This window comes from Mauremys reevesii, linkage group 9 (assembly GCF_016161935.1).
Source record: "Mauremys reevesii isolate NIE-2019 linkage group 9, ASM1616193v1, whole genome shotgun sequence".
Classification (NCBI taxonomy): domain Eukaryota; kingdom Metazoa; phylum Chordata; order Testudines; family Geoemydidae; genus Mauremys; species Mauremys reevesii.
In genome coordinates, this window is record NC_052631.1 from 39235130 (window position 1) to 39249402 (window position 14273).

The window sequence follows — 14273 nt, forward strand, 5'->3', positions numbered from 1 at the left end:
CAGTCTTTTTGCCTACAATAAAACATTCCTATACAGCTTCAGAAACAGCTACTGAGCGTGTCCATTAACCTTAACACCCTCTTTTAAATATATTTGGGCTCTTCCAGCTCAGTTGCCCTGCCCTGTGCATAGAATACTAAAATCCACGTGTACTTCCCAGTGCTTCTCATCCTTTATTTGTGCTAAAAATAATGCAATGCTGCAGTGTGCAACATGTGGGTTACACACACTACCACACACATAGCACAAGAGCTTGCATTCTGAGCCAGATATCCCCATCTGGGGTGGCTGGCAAAGAGCTGAAATTGCAATGCTGTAGTTTCAATAGCTTGGAAAACTCCATTACTGCATTTATATCCTCCTATTCTCCTTCACTCTTTCTTCTTCTGCCAAACTCAGTGAAAATAAAGCTTGACAGTTTCATGCTCTTTTTATTTAAGGAGCAGGGTATGTTAAAGGTAAGCAGTCAAGTTTCACAGCTGTTTGTTATTAGCACTGTTTGTTGCTGTTACAAGATAAAGCCTTGGATTGTAAGGGCATATAAAGACAGGAACAGTTAGAAAGAAAAAGGACTCTGACATAGGACCTAGTTGTGAGAAAATGAAACAAAAAGAGTAAATAAAAATCATTATACAGCTGAATATAATGTTAATGCCTATTGCTGGGGAATAATATATGCCTTGTACAAGACACTATGGACCTGGCTAGACTAAATGGGTGGAAGGGAGAAGGTGGAGAATGTCTGTATCCTATTATGAATTGGAGGAAATTACTGTCTGTATTCTGTATGCTGGTGGGCTCAGAATATCCTGCTGGCAGTCTGGTTAGTACTGCAGGACAGAGAACAAAAAGCAGAGAAATGTTAGTTCTTGTTGTTTAAAATAACCTAGCGGGGATCAGAAGAAGTTTTCAAAAATGTTTGAGAGGATAAACTGGCTTTCTTTAATTAACTGAAAATTCTCGGTTTTCTTTCAGGAGTGTGTTTTCTCTGAAATCATTGCTGCTAAAGGGCTCCAAACGGGAGAAATAAATCCAGTCTGCTTATCGAGTCCCTGGCTCAGTGTGCAAGTGCTTTCATGAGGTAACATTGGGCCAAAGTCAACCTTTCTTTCTCCTTTCTGAATCTGCAACCAAGAAATGGGCCAGAAAATCTCAGGGAGTATAAAGTCTGTGGATGTGAGGGAGCCCCCTTATAGACCTGTTAAACGAGAGCTGAGGGGACCAGATTTTTGCAAGCCTGCTCGACTGGACATGCTGCTGGATATGCCCCCTTCCCAACTGGAGGTCCAGTATAAACATGCTTGGAACAATGAAGATCGATCTTTAAATATATTTGTAAAGGAAGATGACAAACTAACTTTTCATAGGCACCCAGTTGCCCAAAGCACAGATTGCATTCGGGGCAAAGTTGGCTACACAAGAGGCCTACATGTCTGGCAAATTCATTGGCCCACCAGGCAACGAGGAACACATGCTGTGGTGGGTGTATCAACAGCAGAAGCTCCATTACATTCTGTAGGATATACATCATTGGTTGGTAGCAATAGTGAATCATGGGGCTGGGATCTGGGACGTAACAAACTTTATCACAATTGTAAAAACCAACCTGGGGTGACGTATCCTGTTTTTTTGGAACCAGATGAGTCTTTTGTACTCCCAGACTCCTTATTGGTAGTTTTGGATATGGATGAAGGAACGCTTAGTTTCATTGTAGATGGACAGTATCTTGGAGTGGCCTTCCGAGGACTGAAAGGGAAAAAACTTTACCCTGTAGTCAGTGCAGTTTGGGGGCACTGTGAAATTACAATGAGATACATCAATGGACTTGATCGTAAGTGTTATCAAACATATGCATTATAATATCTCAACTTTTTCCAAACTATTTCTTTTTATTTAACTTTCTTCTTAACCCCTTCTCATATTGTAAAAGGAGAAGGCTGAACAGAGTACCCCTGGTTGCTGTTAACAAATGCCCTCTGTAAAACTATCCAACCTGATAAAACTCCTTCCCATTAACTTCTGTTCCACAAATGGCAGCATGTGGCTGTGAGTTGTCAAAATATCAGCCCAGGTCCTAAAACCGTTTTTGAATCCTATCGTACAAATTACTCTCTCTCTCTAACTTATTCTTGGTCTTCTGGCATAGAGAATGTCTGGAAATCTTAGTCTTGCTAAAGTCATTTTATTTCAGTAAAATGGGCAGGCTGGGAAAATATCCAGAAAACTTTTAATGCATTTTCATTGTAAAGTTCTGGTTTATGTGAATTTAATATATTTAAGATATTGAAATTTTAATTATTTTGAAAGTGAGCCCCTTTTCTTAAATTCTTGACAGATTACGGCAGAAGATGAGTTACCCTTTCTGAAAATGAAGTTTAATCTTCTTCTTTAACTCTGATTTTGAGGCTTGATAATTAATTAACAAACTATCCAGAACAAGGGGCTGTACGATGATGTAGGCTCCTCTGATGGCAGTGCAAGAGAGATTGGCTTGCGAATCACAGCCTACTTCCAGGTTTCCTTGCCGCTCCAGGAGCAGAATAAGCCCTATACCCAGTTTAGCAAACATCTACTGACATGCTGGCACAGCTCTGCTGCTTGGGCACTGTGGGGGACAAGCATGCGTGGGGGTTTAGAGAGTAGATGCAGCTGCTCTTTGGAGCCTGCTTCACTCCTGTACTGTGAGGGTTGGAACAGACAGGCCACTCAAGGTGGTAAGGGGCACTTTCTTCTTACTAGTTCACATGGCTATGCAATCTGGGCTGCAATCTGGCCCTGAACCATAAATGTAAATTCGTAGTGCGTGTGACTGAAATAGCTAGCTGGATAAAAGTTTGTTGGTCCTGGAATTTTACGTTGTGAATTAGAGTATTGGCTATTCCTCGTAAAGAAGAATTTAGTAGAAAACGCACAATCTCTCTGTCTCAATAGTTCTGAGAGGGACATATCCCTTTAGATTTGTGTTTCTCCTTTTAGCTTCTAATGGGATAGTCTAAATTCTCTCCACCAAAAGTAATTCTCTGTTCATTAGCCTTATAGTTGATATATGAACTGCTGTAAAATCATAATTAAAGAACTTGACCCTCTTTAAGATTACCTTTTAACACATATACATAGCACTTTCATTGGGGAGCAAAACTTAGCAGTAGAATCCTTACAAGCATATTGCAGCTAAAAATCAAATGAGACTTTCTAGTGCCTTAAAAGGAGGAAGATTAAAGGATCAAAAGTTTTGTAGCCATTAATTTGAAACCTCGAAAGAGTTCTTCTTGACAGTGTGCTATAACAACTTGGCTTTCTTATTTTTGGAAACTGAATAAATATGAATTCATTGCAAACATACAACTTGTTTCACATGTTGGGGATGTCATGTAGATAAGCAAAAGCTCAGTGTCTGTTGCGTTAAAGTCAGTTATGTTCCATTGTGTGCATTTTAGCTGTTTTGTGGGTTACTCAACTGAGTATCAGAAGATAGAAAGGACGGGGAGGATGTCCACTAGTAGGAAGAAAGGAGGAGGCAGAAAGAAAGAGGAGGTACAAAATGAATAAGTAGCAGGTGTGATGGGTTCCCCCTGGGGTGCCACCTGGAACTGGGGTACCATTGAGCCCTCTGACTCACCAGCCTGGGCTCCCTCTCTGTGTGCTGCTGTGACAAGCTACAGACCCGCTCCCGGTCCTATGCTTCCACCAGCATTCATACAGGTAGGGACACACCCAGCTGCAGTTACATGCTAGCTCTGGTCAAAACCCCGACCAGTATGAATTTATTATGCAGTTCACCTCCCCTTAATGTGGAGAGGAAATGCAACAACTCCTGCCCCTTGAACTAAGCTTTCCAAGCACTTCACTCCAAACTTACTGGTTTAGATTAAAACGTAAAATAAGTTCATTAACTATACATAGATAGAATTTAAGTGATTATAAGTGATAGCAAACAGATCAAAGCAGATTACCTAGTAAATAAACAAAAATACAAACTAAGCTTAACATACTAGAAAGATAGGATTTGAATTGACAATCTCTCACCCTGACTGATGATACAAGCAGGCTTGCAGATTCTCAAGGTACAAGCTGCACTTGCTTTGCAGCTTGGGATTCTCAGGTTTTCATACATAGGCTAAAAATCCCTTTAGTCTGAGTCCAGCACTTCCCCCAGTTTAGTCTTTGTTACTTAGGTGTTTCAAGGAATTTTCTTGTGCGGGGAGTGAAGAACAACAGATGATGTCACTCCCTGCCTTACATAGCTTTAGCATATGGTGGGAGCCTTCCCACCCCACTCCCCAAACTTGACTCCCAGACCAGTTTCTAGAAAAATACAGACATCCCAAAATGGAGTGGCCTGGTCACATGCACTTGCATATCTTGCTGAGTCATGTCAGTCATTTCAGGCTGTCTGGAGCATTCTCAGGAAGGTTCACCAGATGGGGAATAAGCTTCTTTAAGACCTATTGTTTTCCCTAATGGCCCACTTCCTTGAATAGGCCCTTCACAGCAAGCTATCTAGAGCAGAAGCATCTTGCCTAGTGGATGTTGCCCAGGTGTAACTACATTTGAAATACAGATACATTGTCAATACAGTAATTCCTCACTTAAGGTTGTAGTTATGTTCCTGAAAAATGCAACTTTAAGTGAAACAATGTTAAACTAATCAAATTTTCCCATAAGATTTAATGTAAATGCGGAGGGTTAGGTTCCAAGGAAATTTTGGGGGAAAGGGGGAGCCGACAAAAGGCATTATATACTGTACTGTACTGTGGTTGGGAAGTGCCCCTGGCTTACCCCACACAGGCACAGCCCTCTGCAGGCAAGGATGCTAAGAAGCACCTTTGCAGCAGCACCGGCAGCTTCCTCGGAGAAGAACAGGCTCGGACTTCGCCGGGAATGCTCCAGGCCCACCTCTTCCCACCCCCACTCCACTCCAGACCCACCTCTTCCCACCCCCACTCCACCTCCTGTCCGGAGCAAGCCACATCCCTCCTTCCCCCACCCAAGCCCTAAGCACTGCCAAACAGCTGTTTGGCGGCGCTTAGGACTTTTGAGGAGGGAGGGGGAGGAGCAGAGACGTAGTGCTTCCCCGCTCCTGCCCTTCCCTCCCAGAAAGTCCTAAGCACCGATGGGGGAAGCACTGGGAGGGAGGGGGGAGGAGGCGGAGAAGCAGAACTTGTGCAATGCTCCCATGTAAAGTCGCTCCTCTTCTACAGAATCTTACAAGCAGGCAGCCAAATTACATAATAAGGGACCATTGCACAGCTTTAAAGAAGCATGTTCCCTAATTGAGCAGGGACGTAACATTGAAACATCGTTAAGCGGGACAATGTTAAATGAGGAGTTACTATATTCATAACTTCAAATACAAAAATGATACACCCATACAAATAACATAATCATATTCAACAAATTTTAACTTTTCCAGTGACCCCTTCTATGCTCGTTTTGTACAAAATGCAGCATAATTATGCCATAATCATATCATAATATCACTATGAAGAATATGGGGTGCAGTGTCACAGCAGGAAAGAGGTAATAGTTACACCAAGCTAGATGATAATTGTGGTCTATAAAATGATAGAAGAGAAGAAATAATCTTCCATCCTGTTTCTTGAAGGATAATCTTCTTGACTTCTGTTCACTTAGAGAGAAGCTTTGATCTTTTCAGTGGCATGGGAGAGCTCTTTTAGATTTTGATCCTGCACTCATGGAAGTCAGTGGGTGGATTTTCAGACCTTTAATGTGGGTCAGCACAGTTAAAGCTAATTTTTAAAATAGACTGGATTAGAAGTATATTTATCTAGGCCCAACAATTTGGCTGATTGGTGTGATGAAGTTTAGAGTCACTCTCCCTGCTGGCTAGGCATTGACTAACTCAGGATGTTTCTGATCACAGGTTTATAGTTCCATCCCTTTTGTAGAGGTAGATCATGTTATTAAAATATACAACTTTTCATATTCTCAAGATTCGAACTGGTTGATTTCCTTGGTATGGTGACATGCACCCACTAGATACAGAAATCAAATGGCTTTACAATAAAGCCCATTCTTACATTTTTATTTGTTTTATCTTCTGAAGTGTCCTGTTCACAGAACTGCTCTGAATACTTGCTGTTCATATGAGGGTTTTAGAATCCTCCACGCCCATATAGCATAGTTGCTTAGCAAAGAGTGAAAAAAGGAAAAGGAATAAAGATAACAGATTAAGTGATGAATTTACATATTTGATAAACTTCTGTTCTTGTCACAGTGGCACAAATTTGATATGGGCCTTGGGCTTTATAAATCATTCTGCTAGTGATGTGTCATACAGAGAGAAGACAACTCTGTTTTGTGAATCTTTGTGACCTGAATATAACAATGCTCTCTCTGATTGTAGTGTTTATCTTTCTGTCATCTTTGGATATGGAACATAGTACTGTAGGTCTAAAGCATTGTTCTTGTTCTCCAGTCTCCATCTGATAGTATTTCATTGCTAAAAATAAAGGACAAAAATTCTCTGCTTCTGAACCCTGCTGGCAGCACAAAGGGAATGAAATCTGGCCTTGTTTTCTCTGCTAGGGAGCACCAGCAAGGCTTGAATGCTTATACCTCCCTGCCCCATGATCTATGCATGGGAAGCATGTGGAGAGGGTGAGAGGAGAGTGTCCAGGTCAGGGATCGGCAACCTTTCAGAAGTGGTGTGCCGAGTCTTCATTTATTCACTCTAAGTTAAGGTTTCGCATGCCAGTAATACATTTTAACGTTTTTAGAAGGTCTCTTTCTATAAGTCTATAATATATAACTAAACTATTGTTGTATGTAAAGTAAATAAAGTTTTTTAAATGTTTAAGAAGCTTCATTTAACATTAAATTAAAATGCAGAGCCCCCCGTACCGGGATCAGGCAGTGTGAGTGCCACTGAAAATCAGCTCGCGTGCTGCCTTCGGCACACGTGCCATAGGTTGCCTACCCCTGGTCCAGAGCATGCTACTCTTTGGCCATCTTTACCTGGAGGACAGTTGCCAGCTGATGCTGGCTGTCCACTGGTGCATATTAGAACACCCATTAAGCTGTTCTGGCCTCAGACTGGGAAGAGACTCAGGGAACCATAACAGACTCCCTGATTGTCAGTCCCCCCACTCCCATTACACTGAGTGGGCTCTCAGTGCAACGTAGTATCTTGCACATGGGGATCTCTTCTTCCCGCTTCATCAAACAGAGCTGTTTTATTAGGAATGCAGATTTATTCAGTCTTAGATCTCTTATATAATGGATTTTTCATTCAATTATGTACTTTTTTCCTGTACATGCTGCTGGCATATATCTATATCTATAGGGTGCCCTACCTTTGCGTATAGCTTATATATACATATGATATGTAATATACATACACATGCATGCTATTTTCAGATGTTAGCAACTTTGCCTCTTAAGCCATATTCTATGTGATATGTTGATCAGTTGTTCTGAGTAGGGCTTTATAAATATTGTTTTTTCTTTATCTACTTTTTCTTCAGAGAAGTTTGTATTTAAAACTTTGTAATCTCCTAACTGTAAATAATTTGAAGGGATGGAAAACCTAAAGATGGCCTCAATGGTTCAAAATTGCTTCAGCTTTAACTATTAAAATATTTTCCTGAAACGCTGTCAGGAATGGCGCCTGGATTTTTGTGTGTTCCTGTTTATAGAGACTAGTTTAAACCATGAGAGGTAGGTTCTGACATTTGGGTTTGGTAAGCTCTTTGAGGTGGTTGGGCTCTAGCATCTGATTGCTAACCTATACCCAAGGCCTTGCAAAGACTTGTTTCATTGAACGTGAACAGGTTTAATGTTTCTTTTTGTGTAACATAGTACAAAAGCAGATTGTAAAGTAAGTGAACATCAGGATTCCAAACAAAGTCTAGCTAAATTGAGAGACCTTTAATTGGCAACTAACATAAAAATTAAATAGTTTTTCCCTGTTTTCCTCTTAAATTCCAAAGACAATTTCACTTTTTAAATTAAATGACAAGAAGGTTTGCCAGTGCTTTCTGGCTAGTATTTCGCCCGAACAAGAACACATACTTCTTGTTGCCACATTCAGTGCAGTGAACTTTACTTTAATTGGGTATCAAGTAGAGGTGGGCAGTTCATTAAGGAAAATATTTGGTTTGGTTCCAAAAATGTTCAAAATTTGCAGATAGATTGGAAAACTCCATTTCAGGCCAAACCATGCTTCATTCAAAGGAAGAATTTGAATCCACATTTCCTTCTTTCCCGGTGAGTGGCCGAATCAACAGGCTCTGGAGTCATTCTTTTCTCTCTTTCTCGCATGTGCATAATGAATATATATATGTATCTGTACAAAGTGGAACATCTCAAATAAGAGAGATTGAGAGTAACCCACCCCAGAATAGCCTGGTGGTTAGAATGCTTACCAAGGATGGGTAAAATCTGAGCTCAAATCCCTGCTCCAGAGTGGAGATTCAAACCTTGGGTCTTTTTATGAAGGATTTACTCCATTTGTTAGATTAAGCGTAGGTGAGCTTGGTCAGTCTAAAGGTATGTCTACATTGTGATTAGACATCCGTGTTTGGCCCACACCAGTTGACTTGGGCTTGAGGGGCTTGGGATAATGGGCTGTTTAATTGTGGTGTGGACATTTGGGCTCAGGCTGCAGCCTGGGCTCTGGGACTCTTCAACCTTGCAGGGTCCTAGCCAAGCCTGAATGTCTACACTGCCATTAAACATCCCCTTAGCACAGGCCCTGCAAGCCCAAGTCAACTGGTACAGGCCAGCCAGTGGGTTTTAATTGCAGAGTAGACATATGCCCTAAGGGGCCTTATCTGAGACATGAAGCTATTCACAGCTAATGGTGCAGGCAGACATAAATATTCTTTAGTTACAAGCTCTCCGCGTTGCCCTAGACGTCAGGCTGCTCAAATGCATCATATTGCTCAGATAGATTGGGGGGGGGTGTCTCCCTAAAAAAGGGTACTTAAAGAAGAGGATGCTTCTATAGCAGTGGCGCAAATAGATTCTTATATTGCTCAGTGTGTGTCTCCCAGCAGGCAAGTGTTCAGACAAATGGACTGCATAAAAGCTGCAGCAGCTAGGGGAATGATAACTGAGCCTGAAGGTCTTTAGCATGCTGATATAGTAGGGGATCAAGCTCAAGTTTATTTGCAGTGAAATATATGCAGACAACCACCTCCTATAGTTCAGTAGTTCTCAAGCTGGGGTCCAGGGGCCAGAAGCAGGTTTCAGGGGTCTGCCAAGCAGGGCTGGCAGAAGACTTGCTGGGGTCCAGGGTGTAAAGCCAAAGCTTTGGGGCCGAAGCCTGAGAAACTTAGCTTCACAGAGCCCCCTGTGGCGTGGGTCACAGGCAGTTGCCCTGCTTGCTATCCCCTAACGCTGGCCCTCTCTTATATATGCAGAAAAACAGTTGTTGTGGCACAGACGAGCTGTGGAATTTTTATAGCATGTTGGGCGCTCAGAAAAAAAAAGGTTGAGAACCCCTGCTATAGTCGACTTATCTCGTAGTGAGCGCTTTAAAGAATCCCCATGTATGATTTGGGCAAGTGAGGGGAGGGGGGTTAAAGAGTGAGAGGAGAAAATGCACAGCTTAAGGACTTTCCGCTCCTTTCAGGACAAACTCCTTTGGCCAAATTCTACTCTCATTTGCTCTATTGACATCTGAGATTGTACAGATTGGAGGTCAGACTTTGACTGTTGATGACTATTTCAACACTTTTAAAAACACTTCACTTCAATGCACAAAACATGCTACGAATATAAAGACACACATATCTTTCCCTATGTATATGTTTATCCAAAAACCACTAAGAGATTGTGTATGCTATCTGACTTAATAAGGAATCCTGGGAAACCTAGCTGCAGACACTGAAATGGGGAATAGTCAATGTTGTGCATAAATATATCCTATAAATCCTGGTTAACATTGTTAAAAATGCAGAATAATGGAGGGCGCGCAGGTTAGTGGTGATCATGGGGGATTTATATATTATGTAAATTCAGTACAGTGATTTCTACTGAGGCTGCATTTCTATCTACTATAATTAATATTTTAGAGATGTACTACAGAAGGTGTTTTTGGTTTGTGGGTTTTTTGTTTTGTGTACCAACATTGAAAAGGAACCATGATGACATCCCAAATAAGTGAAACAATAAGCAATCTTTAGCTACAGAACCTTGGATTGAACAGGCTTCCAAGACAGAATGCATACAGAAAGGTGGGGTTCAGGATGGTCACACCTGCATCATTGGGTTACTCAGAAGTGTGAACCGAGTAACCCAATGGGTGAACTGAAAGGGCCTACTACTGAAATGCAGATTGGATGACTTGGAGCAAGACTGAAGATCTTGAGCATGTACCACATGCTTGGTAATAATGCGAGAGAACGCTACGCTTTTTAAACTGGCTTTTCATTCAAAGAACTGTTTACCAAGGTTCTGCAACTGCAGCTAGCATTCAAGCCATGTACACACAGACTGACTTCCTGGTGCCTTCTCCAAACTCTTCTCTCCTGCAACTTGTGTTCCTTCTTCTAAGTTCCATGTAGGTTGGTACATGCACTAATTCAGATTTACATTTTACTCAGATATTTATGTCCTTTCTAACTAGAGACACCCCAAACCACAAATAATAGTAATTCCATGAGGAAAGAGAAACTTCAACTTACTCAAAGTCATACCTGAATAGCAATTGTGAATTCTAATTCAAGATACACCTATACCAGAATTAAAAATTTTAATAGGTCCAAATGGAACAAAATCAGACTAAGGTAGAGAAAACCTCTGAATTGTTAATTTTGTATATCAAAATATTGAATGGGTTATAACTGCCATAAGAATAAGAAAATTGTAACAGAAAACAAGGAGGCAGTGGGAATTGGCAAGATTTTTGGGAAGTATTGCTGAAACAACTAGTCAGCAGCATAATCTGATGTCCAGCTGAGCCAATTATTACTTTAAAAAATTCTTCCTTGCCTTCTTAAGTTCCAAAAAAAGATCAGCTCATATTTGGGTCTTTTCCATCCAGAATTCCATGTGTACTTAAATGGAATGTTTTGTAGATCTGAGAGTTAAATGTACAAGACTTCTGGGATGTTTCTTGATTTAGGGTTGAATCTCATGCTTTAAGGTTAGGATAATTTATTTGAAATTGCTTAATTGGAATTTCTGTTGCCAGAATTTAGGGAGCGCAATGACTTTGAAATGTTGTTTGCCCTTGATGTGGTGATAGTATGAATATTTGGCTCTTCTGTTTTTTATGTTGGAAAGTTTCCACTGATTAACCTTGTACAGGTTGTAATGGTTGTCATAACAAGTATTGGAATTCAGACATCTACACAGGTAAATACACATATTTGGTGAGAAGCATTTTGTAAATACAGAAAGCCTCTAGGTATTCAAAACCCACCTCTGAAATGCTCACGTTTCCAAAACACTTCTGTGGGTAAACTCTGAAGGGGCAGTGATCTTTACTGAGATCTCTAATAGTGTCTTGTGCTTCTCAGAATATATGCTAACGTTCTTGATAATTCTCATAATTGATAGACACTATTTGATATAGCTGGGGCATAGCTACTCCTGCCTTAATTAGTTCACTCCCAAAAAGAAATAAAGTTATTAATAAACATTTGTGCATGCTTCAGTCACAGTAGGTGTCAAGTTTGAACAGGTGGAATAAAAACAATTGCTTAACTATCCGTTCCTTGAGTCAGTCTTCTGTATGCTACAGCTCTCTAACATGGTTGCTATGAATCAGAGCAAGCATAAAGATTAGTAGTTAGTGTTTTTAATGACCATAGCCAGCTGCTGCACATTAGAGCAGCTTCCAGGTTACTCTGGAAAGGGAAAGGGCAGAAAATCAGGGAGCCACAGTTTGTTGATTGGTTCTCATCATCTTTTCCCCACCCCATTCAGAGCTGCCCTGGGTGGCTGTGGGAAGGGAAGTGACCCTTTGCTATGGTTTACCCTAGTTCAGATATAACTATTAGAGGTCTTATTCTGCTATCTTTGTCCTTCCACAGCCCAACCAGAAAGCAGGCAATGGAACAGCTGCTCACAGTGCATCCAGCCCCCCCAGAACTGTTCCAGAGCTTGGAGGCAAACCCATGGGAGGCAGTGCCCACTGCTATCTCTTTAGCAATGGGGCAGATTCAGACATTTCAGTTTTAAAATTTGACGTGTGTGTTCTTGAGGATACAACCTTCAGTTCCCAATCAAATGCAAATTCCCCCTTTACACATTTGCACCAGTAGAGCAAGAGTTTATTATGACTGCACCTGGTCTTTTCATTTTTTATTTTTAGTTTGTTTTAACTGAAAGAACACTGATCTGTCAGATTATGCAGCATGAATACTAAATATAGAATGTTATAAAGGTATCTAAGCCAAAATGCAAAATTATCAACGGGCAGAAAGAATTATGGTAGTGTCTTCAATTACTGTGATTCTCCCTCCCCCCCACCCCCGCCTTATAAATGATCTTCAGCAAGAGTGACTTTTTAATGGATGTGCTTTTTTTATTTGTTTGTTTTTTGTCGTATTTTAATACTCTGACCTGTGTAAGGGGAAGAGTACTTTAAAAACATACATACAATATAATCCCATTTTGCTAGCTTTTTCTTAGCAAAGGCATTCCTTTGTTGTAGTAATTAACTAGCTAGCACTATGAAGAAGCTGTCTCCATTTTTTTGGATAAATTATTAAAAAAATGGCATTTGCAATTCCCGTTTTAGGAATTATGCAGCTAATTGGAATTCTTCTCCTGCAAACACATTTTTCTTCTATAATCCCAATTTTGCTGGCAATTTCTCATTTTCACAACAACCTGAATCCCTATTTTACGTTGTCAATAACATTACACCACTGTCTGCTGGTTTGGGGCAAAGAGCCAATCATCTTCTGCCTCTCCCCATGACAGTTCCTTCACAGCCAGCTTCTCTTTCCCAACCAGCCAAGGTCCTCTTCTTTCTTCCTTTTGTCCCTCTCTCTTTATTTTCCTTTCTTCCCGGTCAGTGCCTCCATCTTCTATTCTCTTGAGCCTATTCATCCTCTTCTGCCTTCACCTTTCCTGTCCCTAACCTACACAATATATTTAAAAACAAAAAAACTACATTAAAAGACTATTATTGGCATTACAAAGGCAAGCGCTCAAAAGTTAGGTCACCTGGGCAACCTTAACTTGCCTCCCCTAACCTGTTGTGCGTATGCATTATGATACAATCTTTAATTACATGGTCACATACTGTTTTGTCCGCAGGACTGTTCATCATTCAGTGTGCATGGGCAGACCTGGTTTAGGGATGAGTGAGGGTTGTCTAGCGATTGAGACTGTTGCCTGTAGGGCCCCGCCTCGTCTGTAGCAAAAGTGGGAAGGTACGTAGTAAATGAGGCAGCAGATTGCAGAAAGAGAAGGGATGGTGTCATGTTTAAGGCAGTTAAATGCTGCCCAGGAGATTTGGATTCTTTCCTGTCTCCACCAAAAATGTCTTTTGTGATGCTGGGTAAATCACTGAAATAGACCTCTTCACATATGGTCACCAACTGTATTCCTAATTTTCTGGGTTCCTGACCTGAGACCTTGGGGTCTGCTTTGCAGAAATGCTGAGAAAAGCACAGCTCCCATTGATTTCAGGAGCAGCTGTGAGTGAAAATATAGAGTGCTATGAACTATGAAAACTCAGGCCTAGCGCTCTCAAATTGGGCACTTGAAATTTTTGATCTTAATGTATGTATCTCCCATCTGTAAAATGGGGATAATACCACTTGTAATAATTGGGGCCTGATGGTCCTAGCCTGCTTGTGAGCTCAACTGTGGAAAGTGAAATAAAAGTTTAAAAAACGTTGCAGTTACTCACAACATATGTTGATAGGAAAAAGTTTTAGTCCAAACAAAAAGGCCTACTGAGAAAACTTGCAGACCGTTGAAATAAGGTCTGGTGAACCAGAGGACTCTGGGACCAGAAATCAATGGACCAAAACTGATGTGTTGGAAATTAGGCCTAATTTGGCAGACAAAATAAGGGGATGGGCTCTTCTGCTCATCACTCTCTTTTGGGGTCCTTTTCAGAAGAGACTTCAGTGGGAGGGTCAAAACACAGACTGGAAGATGAATGAACTGGAAGGAGCCAGCTTCACCATCATGGCTGTCACTCCCACCATCTCCTGAGACACCGGGTTCCATTGTGACACTGTTGTACTTTAATTGCCCTTATCCTGAGAGATGGCCTATCTGGAGTGGGCCAGAGAGAGGGACTCAAATGACATTGCCACCTCTACCAGCTCTGGCTAGAT

The 14273-nt window shown here is 41.1% G+C and overlaps 1 protein-coding gene across 12 annotated transcripts in view; it reads left to right on the plus strand.

Annotated features, from left to right (window-relative positions):
* The window catches only part of SPSB4 (splA/ryanodine receptor domain and SOCS box containing 4), a 334027-nt gene that overhangs the window by 215934 nt on the left and 103820 nt on the right, over positions 1–14273 (plus strand). For all 12 annotated transcript variants that reach the window (XM_039489652.1, XM_039489653.1, XM_039489649.1 and 9 more), the window contains one exon: positions 976–1831. In XM_039489652.1, the coding sequence (XP_039345586.1) occupies positions 1138–1831 (694 nt within the window). In that variant the 5' untranslated portion in view covers positions 976–1137. The remainder of the gene's footprint in view (positions 1–975; positions 1832–14273) is intronic.